This window comes from Anthonomus grandis, chromosome 3 (genome assembly GCF_022605725.1).
Source record: "Anthonomus grandis grandis chromosome 3, icAntGran1.3, whole genome shotgun sequence".
Classification (NCBI taxonomy): domain Eukaryota; kingdom Metazoa; phylum Arthropoda; class Insecta; order Coleoptera; family Curculionidae; genus Anthonomus; species Anthonomus grandis.
Genome location: NC_065548.1, coordinates 7,558,571 through 7,577,064, shown reverse-complemented (window position 1 = coordinate 7,577,064; position 18,494 = coordinate 7,558,571). Strand labels below are relative to the sequence as shown.

The 18,494-nt window shown below is 33.9% G+C and overlaps 1 protein-coding gene across 3 annotated transcripts; it reads left to right on the top strand.

The window, feature by feature from the left end:
• The first annotated feature begins 274 nt into the window (after positions 1 to 274).
• Positions 275 to 10,230, top strand: LOC126734574 (uncharacterized). 3 transcript variants are annotated; one of them, XM_050438262.1, is made up of 6 exons: positions 275 to 433; positions 6,190 to 6,421; positions 8,771 to 9,003; positions 9,057 to 9,180; positions 9,236 to 9,319; positions 9,373 to 10,230. In XM_050438262.1, exons 1-6 carry the CDS (start codon positions 413 to 415, stop codon positions 9,501 to 9,503), a joined length of 825 nt encoding a protein of 274 aa, XP_050294219.1. In that variant the 5' UTR covers positions 275 to 412; the 3' UTR covers positions 9,504 to 10,230. The 3 variants fall into 3 exon arrangements, with proteins under 3 accessions (XP_050294219.1, XP_050294217.1, XP_050294220.1); XM_050438260.1 differs by having other exon boundaries at positions 9,233 to 9,319; XM_050438263.1 differs by having other exon boundaries at positions 9,236 to 9,515.
• Positions 10,231 to 18,494: the final 8,264 nt, after the last annotated feature.

Sequence of the window (18,494 nt, the reverse complement as noted above, 5' to 3'; positions counted from 1 at the left end):
AACCTTTCGAGAATTATCAGTAATTTTATAGTAAATTCTCGAAGTCTTTAAGAAGGGTAAACATACAAAAAAAGACATTTCTAAGCATTTTTTTGCAAAACTTAAATTAATTTTACATATATTTAACTTTTTTATCACTTTTTAGCACAAAATTATAGCTTTTTATTGTCAAAAACCCTATTTTTGCCTTATTTTTTCTAAATCCCTTACAGCGAGTGGGTATACAACCAGCGAAACCCTCAATTCAAAATCAACGCGCGCATTTTCACCTGTCAATTTTGACATCTGTGACAGTGACACTTAGAGGTTATAATAATTTTCATAAATAAATAAATAAACCACACAAATAATGACAAGAATATATTTATCTATAAAATAAACAGCAGTATTTATAGTTAAATATAAGCCAGAAATGGACGCTGCTGAGGAAGAGGTAAGTATATGGTTAATTATCATCTTCCGTAAATTTTTTTGGGTTTTACGTCCCAATACTGCAAAAAAAGCAAACAATGAATTTAAATAAAAATGCTAGTAATTACAGTATGAGGTCTTTACAAGATGTATTTTATTTAATTGTTACAGTATCAACACCTATCTAAAAATATTTAAAAAACAGTAAGATGTGCAAGAGTTGTGCAATATCTACACTTATAAGTACAAACAACTAAAAAACTTTTAAATCATCATCACAAAAAGCAAACATGACAATCATTATCAATCAATCAATATGCTTTATTGTCATAAAAATAAATTTGTTGACAAAGCTGTAAAAAATAAAAGGAAAACATATACACAAACATGTAAAAAGGTTATTTAGCATGCTATGGTCCATCATCCTAAAGGCATTCTGCTTCCGTGAATATGGTTTAGCTATACCGGTAAAACCAACAACATCCCCATTCTTCAGAAATACTCCTCCAAGACTCTGAACCAAAACATACAAAGCTAATGTAATGTCAAGAGTATCAATATGTATAACACAAACAGATATTATTCACTCCCGAAATATACAATTTTATTAAATGTAAAACTGTAAAAAAAAAAATTAATCACAGAAATAAATTAGGCGAAATGATATGGTGTAAAAAATATAAAGAATATACCTAAAGTCCTGCAAGAAAAAGGTAAAAATGACTAAAATCTATCCGACTAAAATTCAGTTATTTCATAATAGCCCTTTGCAACTAAGAGCACTCGTTTTTTTAACACGTTTTCTAAAAAGTTTCCAGCTACCTATACCTTTCAAATCTGCAGGAAGATGATTAAAGAGTTTTTTACCATCAAATATAAAAGTTCTTTTGATCAGTGAACTTGTAGGCATAGGCAAGAGCACATCATTAGCTCGTCGACTGCTATATTCATGCCTATTAGTTGTGTTCACATTTCTAAATTTCTTATGAACGAGGCAAATAGATTCCAATATAAATAAGGGTTAGGATTTTATGAGTGATAAATAGCTGTTTAATTAAGCCCCAGTCCTAAGGTAACATTGCAAGGTAATTCTGCAGCGGCTATTGTCAAAACTAAAGAAAAATGTTTGAGTTTTGTGCAAAATGTATAGTAGATTTAAATATATATTTTGCACTAGGCGTGGCGGTAACCCAAATCTTATCAAGATGAGGGTGTCACTCACTAAGACACTCAGTAGTGGACATGATTAATCATTGGAATACCCATGTATTTGATTATTTTTGTCAACAAGCAGGTGACAACTGTAAATGCTCAACATTTACGAGGGATTAGGTTGGATGGGGCTAATTGTTTTGAGTTAGTACTTTTTAACATTTATGAGGGGTTGTGTTGGGTTGGGTGGAAATAAATTGCTTTGATTTAGGCTGTTGAGCACATGGGGGGATGTAAACCACCATCGACTCAACATTCTCCCTTATGCAGAGGTTAGGACTTTTTCTTCAAACATTTCTTTTTTTCTTTTTTCTTTTTCAAACATTTTCAGATTCTGTTCAGATGAAGTATATAGAGGGCTGGTAAATTATGTCCAAACTCAAAATATTTTATCCCAACCCAATCCAACTGAGGCCAACCTATTCCAACCCAACTATCCCATCTCATCCAAATTCAATACAAGCAAGCCCCACTCACAAAAAAAAACTAATTGAATACAGGGTTATTCTAATGATTAATCATGTCCCTTAGTGTGTGATAGCACCCTTGTCGTGATAGAATTTGGCTTTCCACCAATATATATTTTGAATTGAAGGTGAAGCCTTTAAACTACTAATCCAGTGAAATCCGCAGGTAGAAACTGTTTCTTGATCAAGTTCTTCCAGTTTTAAAAGAAAATTGATGCAGGTTGATACCCTTTGGTTTTCCATAGAAATGTCAAAAGAAATGAGTCCAGTAATTCACTACCCAGATAGTAACCAATTTTTTTGAAATATAAGAATCTTTCTGTGAATTCATTCAATACAGTTAACCCCAGTATTACATTGCAGAAACCAATATTCTGGTTTTGGTACAAGCAAATTAACACATGCCCTTTGGGTAAAATTCTGAGTGGTTCAAGAATTACACCCTAAATCTTTATATGCTTCTTTAAATTTGTTAGCATCAAATATTATACCCAGGTCTTTCTGGCTAGAGGTAGCAGATAGAGGTGACCCCATTAATGTGGTACACATGTCTACGAAATTTTTATTTAATAGAAAACTCTTTTTTGGGTATTAAAGAAACAATTATTTTCCATACCCTCTTTAACCACTCATCCTGTAAGAGATTTCCCTTACTGCCATGTGAGCACCTGAATCACTCGCTAAGGACTTAATATAAAAACCACTGATCATCACTATATTTTGCTTCTCTATCCTCTATCAGTGATTTAACTTTGTCAGAAGCTTGTTTGAACTTGGTGCATACAACATGGGAACTGTTTAGTGAATTATGGATAAACTGAGAGAAAATCATTAAACTTAATAATGTAGATTTTGGGTAGAAAACCCAACAGTTTTTCAAAAGGAACATTTTTCAAGCACATTGAAATTAGAATTAATTATTTGAATTGGGTATAATTTACCACCTCCTATTTAGAAGCACCCTTAAAAATAGGGCTTACTTTTACTAACTTTCCATTCACTCTGTCAGAGTCAAAATCAAAGTCAAGCCATATGTGTCATAAAATTGTCCTACAAAAGTATACTTTTCAATTTAAAAAGGAAAAACATTAACATTAAAACACACTTAAAATCTATTTAGGTAAAATACAACCAATGGAATACAGCACTAAAACAAATTAAAATATGCAGTCCAAAAACTCTCGGACCATGTATGGTTCTTATTCTATTAACTGCCTTTTTATCTTACTTTTAAAAATGCATCTTTAATGAAATGTAACCAGGCAGCTTATTAAAAAAATGTATGCATGAATAAGTGGAAATATTTCTTGCTGTAGCTGTTGCTAAATAAACCCTATTGTCTAAAATATGCCTCTATATGAGTGAATCTCTTGTAGATGGAGCATAGTTTATATAGCTCTTTTGCTGTGAATAAAGGCTCGATTTTCATCTATGCTTCTACCCCATAAAATGATACCATAACCTTATACTGAGTAAACATTAGCAAATTGGACGACTTTAAGATGTTCTAAATTTAAATTTCCTACCATAATTTTTAAGGAATAAAAGGCAGTAGTGATCTTTCTGCAAACACCCACCAAATGATCTGTCCAATCAAGATTCTGGTCGACATTAATCCCTAAAAATCTGGTGCAATTTGATAGCATTACAGTTTCATCAGTGTTCAAAATCAGTTTTGTTTAATTTTTTTTAATCAGAAGAGACATGGAGGGGCTCTGAAAGTATTGAAGCCACCACAAGAAGATCTGAATCACCACCGAAGTTTACCAGATGTGCTCCATCATTATGTATTTCGCTATTAGCTAAGTTATTAGTATAAGAAATAAAATTGTACCCAGTACACTTCCCTGAGGAATACCAAGAAAGTGGTAGACCTCATCAGAAAAAAAGTTGTTAATAACCACTTTGTCGCCTATTAAATATATAAAAGCTTGGCCAATTTATTAAATAAATAACCATATATTTCATAGCTCTACAACTTTTGTAGAAGAATGACTGATGATTTATTCCGAATATTTCGGGCAGGTCAGAATATTTCCATAGATCCTCCCAATCATTCAAAATTTCCTTGAAAAAGTCAGGGGTCACAATTTCAACAAATCTGCTCCTAAAATAACCATGCTGTGAATGAAATAAATTTTACAGTATAAAAGAAGTGCATAAGCCTTGTATGCACTCATGGCAATATCGAACACCTTAGAAAATGTTGCCAAAAGACTAATTGATCAGTTATTTTCAATTAAAGATGTATCAACTTTCTTGGTCAAAGGCTTTATTATATTTAAAATATTTAAGCGATTATTTATATGGGGCCTGCAGCCTCTTTCGAAGAGTATTTTAGTTAATTTGCAGAAATTTCATTATAATTGGCACTCCTTTTATTTTTTAATTTTGATATTATTGTTAGAATCCTATTGCTCTAAATCTTCTTGTTAAAAAAAAAAGTGTTAGAGCTGAGGTATGTATGTCACATGAGAAAGGCATCTTTTCTTGATTGTCTATTAACTTTGGGGCTACATCAAATTCAAAAAGTGCTTCATTGTCATATAATATAAATTTTGTTGACTTAAGCATTATGTGTGTAATAAATACTAAAACCACATACATAAATACATTGTAAAATAAATTAAAATTTACTATACAAAACATACCTAAATTAAATCATACACTTAATGATAACAAGCAATCAACGTTTAAATATTAGAGCTCATCCTGATAGAATTCAGGCTCACTGTAATAAGTCCTATTTTAAAGTATAGTTTTTTTTAATTGACAGCGATAATTTTTAATAGAAAAAGTTGTTTTTAAATTTATTGGCAAATGATTAAACATTTTTCGGCCCTCGCAAATCAGAGACTTTTTTACTAGAGGAGAGATTTGGGAATTGGTAAAGGAAGAAAGTGAATTTGACGTGTTGAGGAATAGGCCCGCAGAGTTCATCACGGTTTTTAAACATAAGGGAACATGTCTCCAGTATGAAAAGGGATGTAAGAGTTAAAATTATTTGAGTCACAAAGTGTGGTCTATCTACATGATACTCTTTGTGTTATATTGACAATAAAGCGGACTGCTTTTTTTTGAAGAACATAAACTAAGACTTCACCCAATTCTCCGCTTACCACTCGCACAGCAAAACATCTTGATGAGAGCTTTCTTCCTAATGATAATATATGATTTTTTAAGCGTAATTCCTGGTCAATTAGTATAGCCAAAAACTTAGATGTTGTAGTTTCTGGCAATGCATGACCACCTAAGAGAAGACGATTTACGTTACATTTAAACGCAATGATGTGAGTTTTACTCAGGTTGAAACAAAGACGGTTAGATGTGAACCAACATCTTAAGATCATTAGCTATAAGTTCAAGAAGCCTTACAATTTCTTTCACTTTCCACAGGACATCAGATGAATTTTCCAGAGATATTCAGTTTGACAAGGTCATTTATATCAATATAATATGAAATAAAAGTCTAATATAGAAGTCATCTAGTAAGAATCTGCTGAAATTATGACAAACTGTTTCTGGACTCCAGGAATCTTTGAGGTCTGATCAGTGCGTCCCATATTTATGCCATTAAGTTCCGTAATAATTTATCAAACACACATTCCCTTATTTTAGCTGTTATTAACAGGTTCTATATAGTGATCTCCCGTGTATGCTTCAAGAAATAATTGGTAAGTGGATGTTCTTAGATGAAGATTAAACATAGATGTCAATGGCTGAGTTAGTAGGTCTTTTAGACCATATCTTGGAACATCATCAGATCCAGTAGGTATATTTCTCTTTAATTTATTTAGTGCACTGCATTCAATCATATCAAATGGACTCATAACAAAAATAGTTGAAATGAGAGTTTGCCTTCCAAATTCACAATTAGAAAAGACATCACCAAAATAGACAGTCAAAATGTTAGCAATGGTTTAAGATCCTGTGTAAGATATGTTATTGTAATTTAAAGTTGCAGAGATTTCGGATATATTTCTATGAGGCTTGATAAAAATTGGTTTCTGGGCAATCGAAACCTTATTATTTCAAAAAAAGAGAAATACCCAATAATTTAAAATCGTTAAATTATTAAACTTGACTGGTATTTTTTCAGATTTCGGCGGAGAAGTTAAAGGAACAGGGCAATCAAGCCGTAAAAGAAAACAAGTATCAAGAGGCGGTGCTCCATTATACCACGGCAATAAAATTAGATCCCAAAAATCATACGTTGTACAGTAACAGATCTTTTGCGCATTTAAAGTTGAAAAATTATTACCTGGCCCTTTCTGATGCAAACGAAACAATATCTTTGAACCCCAATTGGCCTAAAGGGTATTTTAGAAAAGGTCAGTTGATAAAATATAAAAAGCTTTATTAAAAGTCATTCCCAAAAGAGAAGCAAAAGAAAACGGGTTGTTTATCATAAATTATATTTTTTTACCTAGCTGTAGCTGTAGCCTTAAACTTTGAGTAGATTTGTAGATTGTAGATTGAGAAGGGAGTCGTTTCAGCTGATCCGCCGCTCAGCACTGCTACCTGTGAGATATTTTGTGCATAACTCTACTTGTCTTAGTTTGTCTCAAACTGTCTTAGACTTCTGCCGTACAAAGCTATATTTTTGGGAGGTAGTTGTCCCACTTCTTGAGGTGTTGGTTGTACCCCTTCCAGGTACTTGAGCCTCTTGCAGAGTTGGGTCGGGCATTCACAGAGCAGGTGTTCTGCTGTTTCTGTGGCATTGCTGCAGAATCTACATTGGTCGTCCTCTGTTATACCTATTGCCTTTAGGTGATATTTCACTGGGCAATGACCGGTTAGGAGTCCGACTGCTGTTCTGATGTCTGATCTGTTCATGTCTAGGAGCTGTTCAGCTCTTTTTCTAGAAGTGGTTATAAACTTTTTTGCCTGTCTTAGTCCTGGTGCTCTTCTCCAGTGCGACAGCAATTGTTCTTTTTCCCACCTGTTTAGGTCTTCGGTGATGTGGGTCTTCATTAAACCACAGTATGGCTCTGGACCACAGTATGGTGTTTGAGCCCCTTTTTTTGCAAGGCGATCGGCTTCTTCGTTCCCCTCTATACCCCGGTGGCCAGGTAGCCACATTAGTGTTACTTGATTCTTTGTTGTAAGGCGCTTTAGGGTTTGTTTGCACTCCCAGACTAGCTTTGAATCACATTTAAAACCTTTCAGGGCCTTTAGAGCAGCTTGGCTGTCTGATAGTATAAATATGTGTTTTCTTTGGAGGCCTTGGTTGATGCACTCTTCTGCACATATGTCTATGGCAAGCACTTCAGCTTGAAAGATGTTAGGGTATTTGCCCAGTGACTTTGAGATCTTAATGTTAGGGCCTGACACGCCCAGTCCTGCTCCTTCTGTTAGTTTGGAACCGTCTGTGTACCATAGCGATGCATTGTCGGCTTTTGGTACTTCTTTTTTCTCCCATGATTGGCGATCATCTATGATCACTTCGAATGGAATTTCTAGATCCAGCATGGCCGTTATGTGGTCACGTGGTTTGCTGGCATTTTCCAGTTTAATTTCTTCGAGGATGCGCAGGTGACCACTTAAATCCCCAGGCTTGAATGTGCCGGTTTGGAAAAGCCTGTGAGCACTGTTAATTGCCTCTTTTTTCACGCTTATGTGAAGTGGAGGCATGTTTAGCAGTGTCTCTAAGGCTGTGGTAGGACAAGTAGACATTGCCCCGGTTATTCCTAGACATATCACCCTTTGGACTTTGTTTAATTTGGTCTGTGCGGTTGTTTGTTTGGTCTTCGGCCACCATACCAGCGAAGCGTATGTGATGATGGGCTTAATGACTGTTTGGTAGATCCAGTATACCATTTTCGGTTTTAGCCCCCATGTCTTGCCAACGAGTTTGCGGCATGTCCAGATTGCCACTATGGCTTTGGAAATGGTCTTGTCTAAATGATTGTTCCAAGTTAGTTTGTGGTCCAAGGTAACCCCCAGGTATTTCACCTCGTTAGAAAATGTTAGCTGAGTTCCGTTTAATATAGGTGCTCTGAGTTCTAGCTTCCTTCTTCTGGTAAACGGCACTAAAATTGTTTTTCTAGGATTTAAAGATAATCCTTCAGTTTCGCCCCAGTTTTGTATAGTATTTACGGCACTTTGCATTCGATTCGATATTACGCCCTCGTGCTTGCCCCTAACGATTACTACCAGGTCATCTGCGTAGCCTAGAACTGTGAATCCGGATCTACTTAATATGTTAAGAATTTTGTTTACTACTAATGTCCACAGTAGAGGTGACAGAACCCCTCCTTGGGGACATCCTTTTACTGTGGTTACTGTTGCTGTCGCTCCATTTATTTCTGCTGTGATGGAGCGGTGCTTGAGCATTGATCCTGTCCACTTTACGATGGGGGCCTCCACCCCCCAGTTTTGCAAGGCTTTTGTTATGGACAGGTGTGAGGTATTGTCGAATGCTCCCTCTATGTCAATGAATGCAGTAAGAGCAATTTCTTTGCAGTCGTTTGACTTTTCTATGTCTCTTACGAGGCAGTGCTAAACTTTGAGTAGGTTAAATTCCCCTTTTTTTTTCAAATCTTTGGAGGATAATATTTTTACAAAATCCTTGCTATATTTCCTAAAAAATCTATTATACACTTTCTTTTTTATCTGTAATACTTACTACTATTATCATTTGAAGAATTATTTAAGCAAGGTTGGTTGATTTTCCTTAGGAGAAGTAGAATACGCAGTAGGTTTTTACACGGACGCATATGATTCATACAGGGAAGCCTTAAAATGGAAACCAGACGACAGCAACATTTTAAAATGCTTAAACAACACGGCAAAAAACGTGATACACCAAAGAACCAAAGACAAACAAATACCGTGGGTAGGGGCGGGTATTGGTATCGTTATTGGGGTTACGATGCTTGTGGCTGACTTTTTGACTACCAGAAATCCCACCGTAAGAAACTATTTGGTTCTTTATACATTTAATTATATAATTCCATTTTTAAGCATCCATTATTAATGGCAATCATCACTATCGTTATATCCTTGGTGGGGTATGCTATAGCAAGAGGATATAGGAGTTATTTGAAACAGCAAAGGAAACATTTACTTGATCCACCACCCGAATTAAGTAAGTTAAGTGGCTTGAGGAAATGTGGTTAAAAGTAATAAATACTTTTTAGTAGTAAAAGAACCAGAAGATGAAAAAGAAGAAATTAAACGGACACCAAGATATACAAAATCTCAAGCTAGATTTAGATATAAAAAGGGTAAAGCTTAAATAGCATTATACATTTCATAAACAACTTAATTACTTTATTAGGGGAGACTGATTTTAAAAACTGGGTAAGATTGTCTAGTCTAAATGGAAATTTAAAGATTCAATTAATGACGTTTTTATACCTGATTATTGCATTTACATATAAAAGGTTACTTAAACTTAATTATTTATGACAGTGGTTAATGTGTCTATTTCACGTATTGTTGACTCATGATAGGCACTTCTATAGAATATAGTTGTTTAAGTTTAATGTACAGGGTGGTTCAAAAGTAAGCCTTTGCGTGAGAATGTTTGCACGTTTTATTATGTGTGATTGTGTTCAAGTGTCATTCATTCCGTGTCATTTCGAATATTCAACATCTTATTTATGTAAAAAAGGCCATTTTTGTAGTTTTTGGCTAAAATCGTAATAAAATAAAATGATGAAAAAACAGGGGCATTTGAACAATTCCATGCGCAAGTACTTAAAAAGTGTATGTTTGCTTTTGAGCTATCACCCAGTATATGTACACAGGGTGGCCCAGGTAAACCGTCAGCAGGATCATTTGTTTTGTATTCCAAATGTTGTAAAACTTATATATACGGATTTTTTCGCTGCAATTTTTTAACTCTATGTAAATTATTTAATAGTTTCGCACAGTATTGAATTTATCACTGTTTTTATGAAAAATAGCCCAAGTATAATGTGAAAAATCCAATAGGGGTTCCACATCCATTTAGACTTTTTTCCCCATGTTATTATTGTATTTAAGGGTAAATACAGATAGTATATACACTTGTGATTTATTAGTTCCATTGAAATGATATCTGGCAAAGTCTTTGTAAGTTAATTTATATAATATTGTGTGGCAAGCAGGACTCGGCTCTGTTAATTAAAAATAAATCAGTTTATAACAATAATTGTTTTATTATGTTACTGTACATTATCTGTTAAATTGTGGTGGTTTTTCTTCAATTTTTCAGATTTGGGGTCATAACCCAATACATACAAATTATATTCGTCTTCATATATAAGAAAAATGCTAAGAATGTTCTGAAGAAATGACGATCTGACCTTATATGCAGGGCCGAGCCTAGGGTATTTGCCGCCCGGGTGCAAGAGCTAATTTTGCCGCCGCTTGCTTCTGCAGTGATTTTTTTAAAAAGTGTTTTAAAAAATGCTCTTACCAAAGTACAACGTTTAAAAAAAAGGGTGTAATAAAAAAATCATATTGAATTAAATTCCAAACACACATATATTAATCAATATGATCTATACAAAAAATATACATAAAAGCATATATTATTTACTTATATAAGTATTTCTATATTAATATGTAATTACATCGATATAAACACCTAAAGAAAATATATTTTACTTACATACTAATTTAAAGAAATTAAAAAAAAAGTAATTAGAACCCGGGTTTAAATACTAACATTTACTTTTCTTGCCTTTTTATATGCAAATTCCCTAATTAGGTCGGTAACATCTAAATTAGAAACAATGTCTTCCTCAATACTTATTATTGATAAATTTGATAGTCTTGATTGGCTCATTGTGGATCTTAAGTAGTTTTTTATTAATTTTAGTTTGGAAAATGAGCGTTTCCCATGAGTTACAGTGACTGGCATTGTTAAAAATATTCTTAAAGCTACGAATAAATTTGGAAATATGCCTTTCAAATCGTTAGCAACCAGATATATTAATATTTCTTTGGCCGAGAAAATATTTCTATCATTAATGTAAATTGATAATATGTCGATTTCATTATAGAGGTCCAATCCATTTATGTCCATATTTTTTGTTTCAGGGTCAGTTAATTTAGCTTCTATAATTTTTCTTCTATTTATATGCTTATAAATTCTTACAATAGGTCATTATTTCGGTTTTGGAAAATGCTTTCAAATTGTTTAAAAAACCAAATAATTCATTATGTTTTTGTAAATCGTGAAATCTCTCATCCAATTTTGAGGTTGAAATATCGAGAATATTTAAACAAAATTTACTTTAAAATTTATTTCTGGAGATTCGATTGGCTCATCCTTGTTTTCATAATCAAAAAAACGTTTTTTTTTCCTTGGTCTTACTGAGTGAATGGCTGGAAAGGAAATTTCGGCGTCTACTTCTTCCGCAATTTTCTTAGATTCATTTATCATGTCTAAAAACCCGTTTTCCGATCTCATTTGTGTCAAAAATAATTTGATTTCTTTTAACATCTATAAAATAACATTAGACTTTTGCAGTGTTTTGCTTACTATATTAATTTTTGCCAAAATGTTGTACCAAATAACTAACGAACAAATAAATTTAAATGATTTTATTTTATTTATTAGGGACATTGCAATATTCTTTGTTTCATTATCTCTGCTTTCATCATTAAAAAGCGTAAACAGAGCATCATACACTTTTTCTAACTCAAATCTAAGAGTTTTTATTGCCTCAATACGGCTTTCCCAGCGGGTATCCGATAAGGGCTTTAGTGTTAGCCTGGGCAGCTCTTTTAAGAGAGCATTCCATCTGTAAGTTGAGGCCGAAAAAAAGACATATATTTCCTGAATAATGCTAAAAAAATTAGTTACTTCTAGAGAGCTTTTTGCTGCATCATTAACTACTAAATTTAAACTGTGGGCGGCACAGGGTACAAAAAAGGCTCTAGGATTAATATTTAAAAATTTTTTTTGTAGGCCATTGTGCTTGCCTTTCATGTTTTCTCCGTTGTCATAGCCCTGACCTCTCATATCGGCAATATCAATATCCATTTCTTTTAAATAATTTAATAAAAAATCTGTTAACCTCTGACCAGTAGTGTTTGTAACTTTACAAAATCCTAAAAAATGTTCTGGAATTTCTATACTTTTACAACAATCATCAATAAAAACGAATCTAACAATAATGGTAATTTGATCTTGGTGACTAACGTCAGGTGTACAGTCAAGAATGATTGAGAAATATTTGCATAATGTTAAACATTCAACAATACACTTTTTTACTTTTGCTCCTATTAAAAAAATCAATTCATTTTGTATTTTATCTCCCAAATAATGCGGCATTTTGTTCCCATCTTTTTGGATTCTATCAATATGTTCGGCCATTACAGAATCAAATTTTGCAATCGTCTCAATTAATTTCAGAAAATTACCGTTACCTTTATCAAATAGTTTTTGACTATTACCCCTAAAAGCTAAATTTTCTCCAGCTAAAAACTGGATAACAGATATTATTCTCTCTAAAATCGAAGTCCATCTTTTTTTTTCCATTTGAAATTAATTTTGATTGATAGAGTCCACAGTTCAACCTTTTTCTATTGATTTTTTTAATTCAAGCCATTTTCTAACACTTTCAAAATGCCCCTTACTGGTTTCGTGTCTTTCTAAAGTCCGAGATAAATGTCGCCAGTCGCTATATCCATTCCCCTCATTAAAACTATTATCAGAAACTTTAAATAATTTACAAGGAAAACAGTACACTGAATCTTTAGATTTTGAGTAAATAAGACAGGTTCTAGGAACTTTTTCATTGTTAGTTAATTTTTTTTCAAAGTAAGCATCTACATCTTACATCTATTTAAATTATTAATGGGATAATTTATATTTTTAATTTGAACAGGTCCTATTCCTAAAATCAATAATCTAATATTATCCGTTAATATTTCGGGCCAATATGCTGGATCTTTAAATCGTTCTTCATTTACCTGAATAGCTTCAATGTTCTCAGTTTGCGTATTTGCTGGCGTATTCGTCGAGTGATCATCTTGTTTCAGTTCATCTCCTGATGGTTGTTGATCTCCATCATTTGCTTGTTCTACATCGGCATCGGCTTCAGTTGACGTCAAAGGTTGAACATCCGGCCTTTGGCTTCTTGAAGGTTGAGGTTGTGCCGGTTGTGGGTTCATTGATGACGCAAAAAACTTTTTTAACGAACCTGCTAACCGCCTGTCATCTTCCTTTTTCGGTATTGGGAACCAGAAAGCCTCTTTCGACCATCAGCCATCTAAATCAACAATTTTTTTTTTAAGAATTGGCACAAAAATCATTAAGACATTACTTTTTTCAATGAAAAATTGCTTAAGGCATTAAGTTCTAAATATTTGGAAGATATTAATAAAATATTTTAAACTTACCGTTAACAACACAAACACAATTTTTATATAAAATGTATTAAAAATAAACACTAATCGACAAGTCGCTTTAAAACTCGCAAATTAAAATAAATTAAAAACAAAAGGGTGGGAATTTCTAAACATTACACCCCCGCTTATTTCTGCAGCTCCAAAATAAATATTATTTATTACCCAAGTATTGAAAATCCGCAAGAAATAAATTTCGAAGAATTACTATTGGTCAGTGGCGAAGCGTACGAGTAGACAAGGTAGACACTGTCTACCCAAAATTATCCAGTTATTTGTCATTAATTTATCACGTAATTATTTCATGTAATTGTTGAATTAAAATTTTAAAAAAATTAACACAGAACGTAGTCGCTATCCTTACTATTTGTTTTTGAAGGTGGTAGACAATGGTACAGTGAAAACATCTTGTCGGACTTGCATTGTCTTATTTATTTATTGTAACACGACGTTTCGGTTGGTAAGTATCTCCAACCGTTATCAAGTGTAAACTGACAGCAAACTACTATTCTATAGGCTTATATACTAGATGTGTGCAGCGATGTGGAAGGGGAGGGAAGGGAGGGAAGGTCATCCGTGAAAAAGAGTTGGAGGGGGGGAAGGACACGCGTCTCTCTAGATCCCACACTGTCCCGAGAGTAGAAGCTTCCAGATGTTGGGTATATCGACGCTTGGCTGGCTGAAGATCCTCTGATTCTGTGAAATGAAAGCTGCCTCTACGAACTTCCTCTTCCGCCAGTGCTGTTCCTTGTGCAGAATCTTGGCTTCTGACCAATGGATATTGTGTCCATTATGCCACGCGTGCTCTGCTATCCCGGATTTGGAAACCTCTCCTCTTTGGGTCCAGCTCCGATGTTCCTTCGCTCTGATTTCTAGGGGGCGCTTCGTTTCACCTATATATGAGTCACCGCACTCACATCCAAGCGTCGATATACCCAACATCTGGAAGCCTCTACTCTCGGGACAGTGTGGGATCTAGAGAGACGCGTGTCCTTCCCCCCCTCCAACTCTTTTTCACGGATGACCTTCCCTCCCTTCCCTCCCCTTCCACATCGCTGCACACATCTAGTATATAAGCCTATAGAATAGTAGTTTGCTGTCAGTTTACACTTGATAACGGTTGGAGATACTTACCAACCGAAACGTCGTGTTACAATAAATAAATAAGACAATGCAAGTCCGACAAGATGTTTTCATCCTTACTATTATTATATAATTACTATTATTATATATATAAACATGATTAATCCGAAGGTGCCGCACCGATTAAGATAAAAATACAGCGCTGACAGGACTACAGAGGTCCGGCCGCATTCAGCCTATTACGTATGCAAAATTTACTCGCGGGGAAGACATTCGAGCTATTGTCTATCGAAGTCGACCAGCTATTTTATTATGCTGTTGAGGGTTATTGTTTATGGACACGCTTGATCTGGTCGGCCGCAATACATCTTCAGTTTTGTCTGCATTTGGTGGGGGCGCGTGCTATAGTAATTTAATAATTAGTATTTTTATTTTTGGGTGTATAGAAAGGTGTATAGAAAAGGTTTTTTTATTGGTTATTTATGAACGACTGTTCGATATTGGCAATTGTATTTTAGTTGTGTTTTTTTGTAAGTAGTATTTATTTTTATCTATCTATCTTTTTATGCTAGTATAGTAATTATTTATTTCTTTTTTATATCACTACATAATTGTTCTCTTTGAGTTAATATTTCATGCGCTTTCATTCTGTATTTCATTAAAGTGAATAATATTAAATACGCATTTTCTTCTAATTAACGATTTTTATTGTTTGTCTACCCGAAAAAACAGTTCACGCTTCGCCACTGCTATTGGTGGTACTTTACGCGGCTCTTTTAATTACGCCGCCCTTATAACATCATCAGCACCGGCGGCGCGGCCCTGGCTGAACCCACCATAATTGTGGTGCTATTGTTTTTATTACCTGGTCCTGGTACCTATCTATTTATCTATATAGATTATTATTATTATAGCAACGATTCGGGGAACAATGCTCGGTTTTAGTAAACATTGTATTCTGTTGGCGCCTTAATTATAAGTTTTAAATTTTATAAATTTTTGTTATTCATAATTTTTTTTTTCATTACTTGGTGCTTTTTTATTTTATTTTTTGGATATTTTGCCGCCCCAAATGAGCGCCGCCCGGGTGCACCCCTTGCACCCTCGGCACGGCTCGGCCCTGCTTATATAGCATGAAATAATTTTTTCCAGGTCTACTTGATTAAAAGTAATTTTTCTGGGACAAAGTCATGGCACTCTGGATTTAATTTTAAGTATTTTTGATAAATGTGTCAAAAGTTGATCTATGCGGAAAGTGTCATTATGCTCTGAATGTCAGTTTCTATCCCATGAACGTAAAAGACTGGAAGGATCTCATTTGAAAATCCAAAGTAAGGTAAGGCCTATACCATGCTGCCTAATTTAATAAAAAGTTAGCAACTTTTGTCAAAGTCAAAAAGTGCTTTATTGTTTAAAAAATATACATTTCTGTTAACAAAGCATGACATATGTTGCTAGGTGCTATTACTGATACTCAAAATATAGCTTAACAAAATGAATGAAAATAATTATACCTCAGTAAAGTAGTAAAATATAAAATATACAAAGTAGTGGTAAAACATATGATTTTAGTTATAAAACCAATTATGAAATAGTAAAACAGAATAAAATATCAAAATCTGGCAAAACTTAAAGTATAAAAAATAAAAGGTATTTAAACTAATATGTACAGTAGCGGCCAAAAGTAGAGAAACTTTTGATTATTTTTAAAAAAATATTGATAGATTACTTTTTAAAAATATATTTTATTGTTTTAGGTGGAACACAAATACAACATAAAAAATAAATAACTAGTGTATAAGAAAATTATTTATAAACCCACAAAAAATTTTTTTTTTATTTTTTAAGCGGTCAAAAGTAGAGAAACTTAAGCAAAATATTACAAATACTTAAAATAAACCTAATATTTGGTAGCAAAACCTTTGTTTTTAATAACTTCTGCACATCTTCTGGGCATCGACTCCAACAATTTTACAATTTTTTCTTCTGGTATTTCCTGCCAGGCCTGCGATAATGCGCAAAACAGTTCTTCTTTGTTTTTAAATTTTTCGGGATATTTACGCCTAACATCTAACTCCAATTGTTCCCATAGGTTTTCAATGGGATTTAAGTCGGGGCTTTGTGGAGGCCAGGCTAAAACGTTGAGCTGTTCCTCCGCAAAAAAATCTTTAACAATTTTAGCTGTATGTTTAGGATCATTATCCTGTTGAAATTTCCAAATTAGTGGAAGGTTTTCTTCGGCGTAAGGTATCATATGATTCTTGAGGATCTGTAAATATTGATATCTGTCCATAATACCCTCAACTTTTATTAGCGGACCTAGTCCATGCCCAGAAAAAGAACCCCATACCATGACATTACCTCCACCATGTTTTATGGTTGGCCTAGTGTATTTAGGATTGAATCTTTGATGTGGGGGACGCCTTACATACTTTATTCCATCCGACCCAAATAAATTAAATTTACTTTCATCGGACCGAAGTATGTTTTTCCATTGGTTATAAGTCCAAGTGGAATGTTCTCTAGCAAATTTTAAACGAGCATGCCGATTTTTCTTGGAAATGAATGGTTTCTTTGCCGGTCGTCTGGCTTGGAGGTTTCCTTCGCCTAAGCGTCTTCTTATGGAACGGATGGATAGTGAAATGGAAGGGTTTCCTTTCTTAATATCCACGGCAGTAAAGAAAGGATTTTTTTGGGAACATCTTCTTATTACTTTATCATCTGAAGGAGTAGTCTTTCGCGGCCTTCCGGTCTTAGGTTTAATTAAAGAACCTCCACGTTCTTTGTACATCTTGATTTGTTTAGATATAACACTTTTATTAAGCTTTAAATCAATTGCAATTTGATTTTGTTTCAATCCATCTTGATATTTTTTTATAATTAGTTCTTTTAACTGAACTGACAAATGAATACCTCGTGGCATCTTACTCGACTAATACTAACACACGACTAAAATATTATTCTCTTTATTCAAAAACTGTTTGTTTAGGAATGATCGGAAAAAAAGTTTCTCTACTTATGGCCGCAAAAAAATGAAAAATATTTTGGTATTTTCGTCATGTGTTAAAGAATGTGTTTATTTTTATATCATTATAAGTAACTTAAGGTACCCAATGATTTAGTGATGAAATTAAAACTTTTTATTTAACCTATTAATTAATTTTTTAAAAAATTAAAAGTTTCTCTACATTTGGCCGCTACTGTATATCATAAACTATAAAACCAATTAAAAATCATATAAATAATACTTTAGCCTCATTCACAACAAGAAAGGAACCCATAAAACTATACATACAATAACCTCAAGGACGTCCCGGTAGAACTCTCCCAAGTCATAATAAGGTTTGCTTAAAAGTGACCTCTCCAGCAATCCTCCAAAAGTCCTTAGTGAATTAGTTGCTTTTAAACCAATAGGCAAATGATTAAATACTTTTCGACCCTCATATAACAATAACCTCCTCACCAAAGTACTGTTAGGAATCGGTAAGGGTAAATTAAATTTCTGACGAGTCACATGCAGTGGTGTTGGACCTTGCAGCCTGCTAACGATTTTTAAAAATAAGGGAAGATGTTTCCAAAATGAAGAGAGAAGTCAGCGTCAAGATCTTCTGTTCCACAAAGTGCGTTCTGCAGGATTCCCTTTGAGGAACATTTACAATGAATCTAACTGCCCTCTTTGGAGTAGTGAAGAGGATATATAAAAGACCTTGATTAGCCACACCCCAGAACGGTATACCACACCGTAGATGTGACTCAAATAAAGAAAAATATACAGTTCTAGCCAGTTGGTGACCCAATTCTTCCCTAAATTTCCTTACTTCAAAGCATCCCAAAGAGAGTCTCCTACTTAAAGCCAGAATATGCTCCTCAAAACGCAGTTCACAGTCAATAAGGATTCCCAAGAACATAGCCACAGGTACCTGAGGAAGAAGATCTCCATTAAAAAGTAAATCCGTGCGATCACATTTTAGT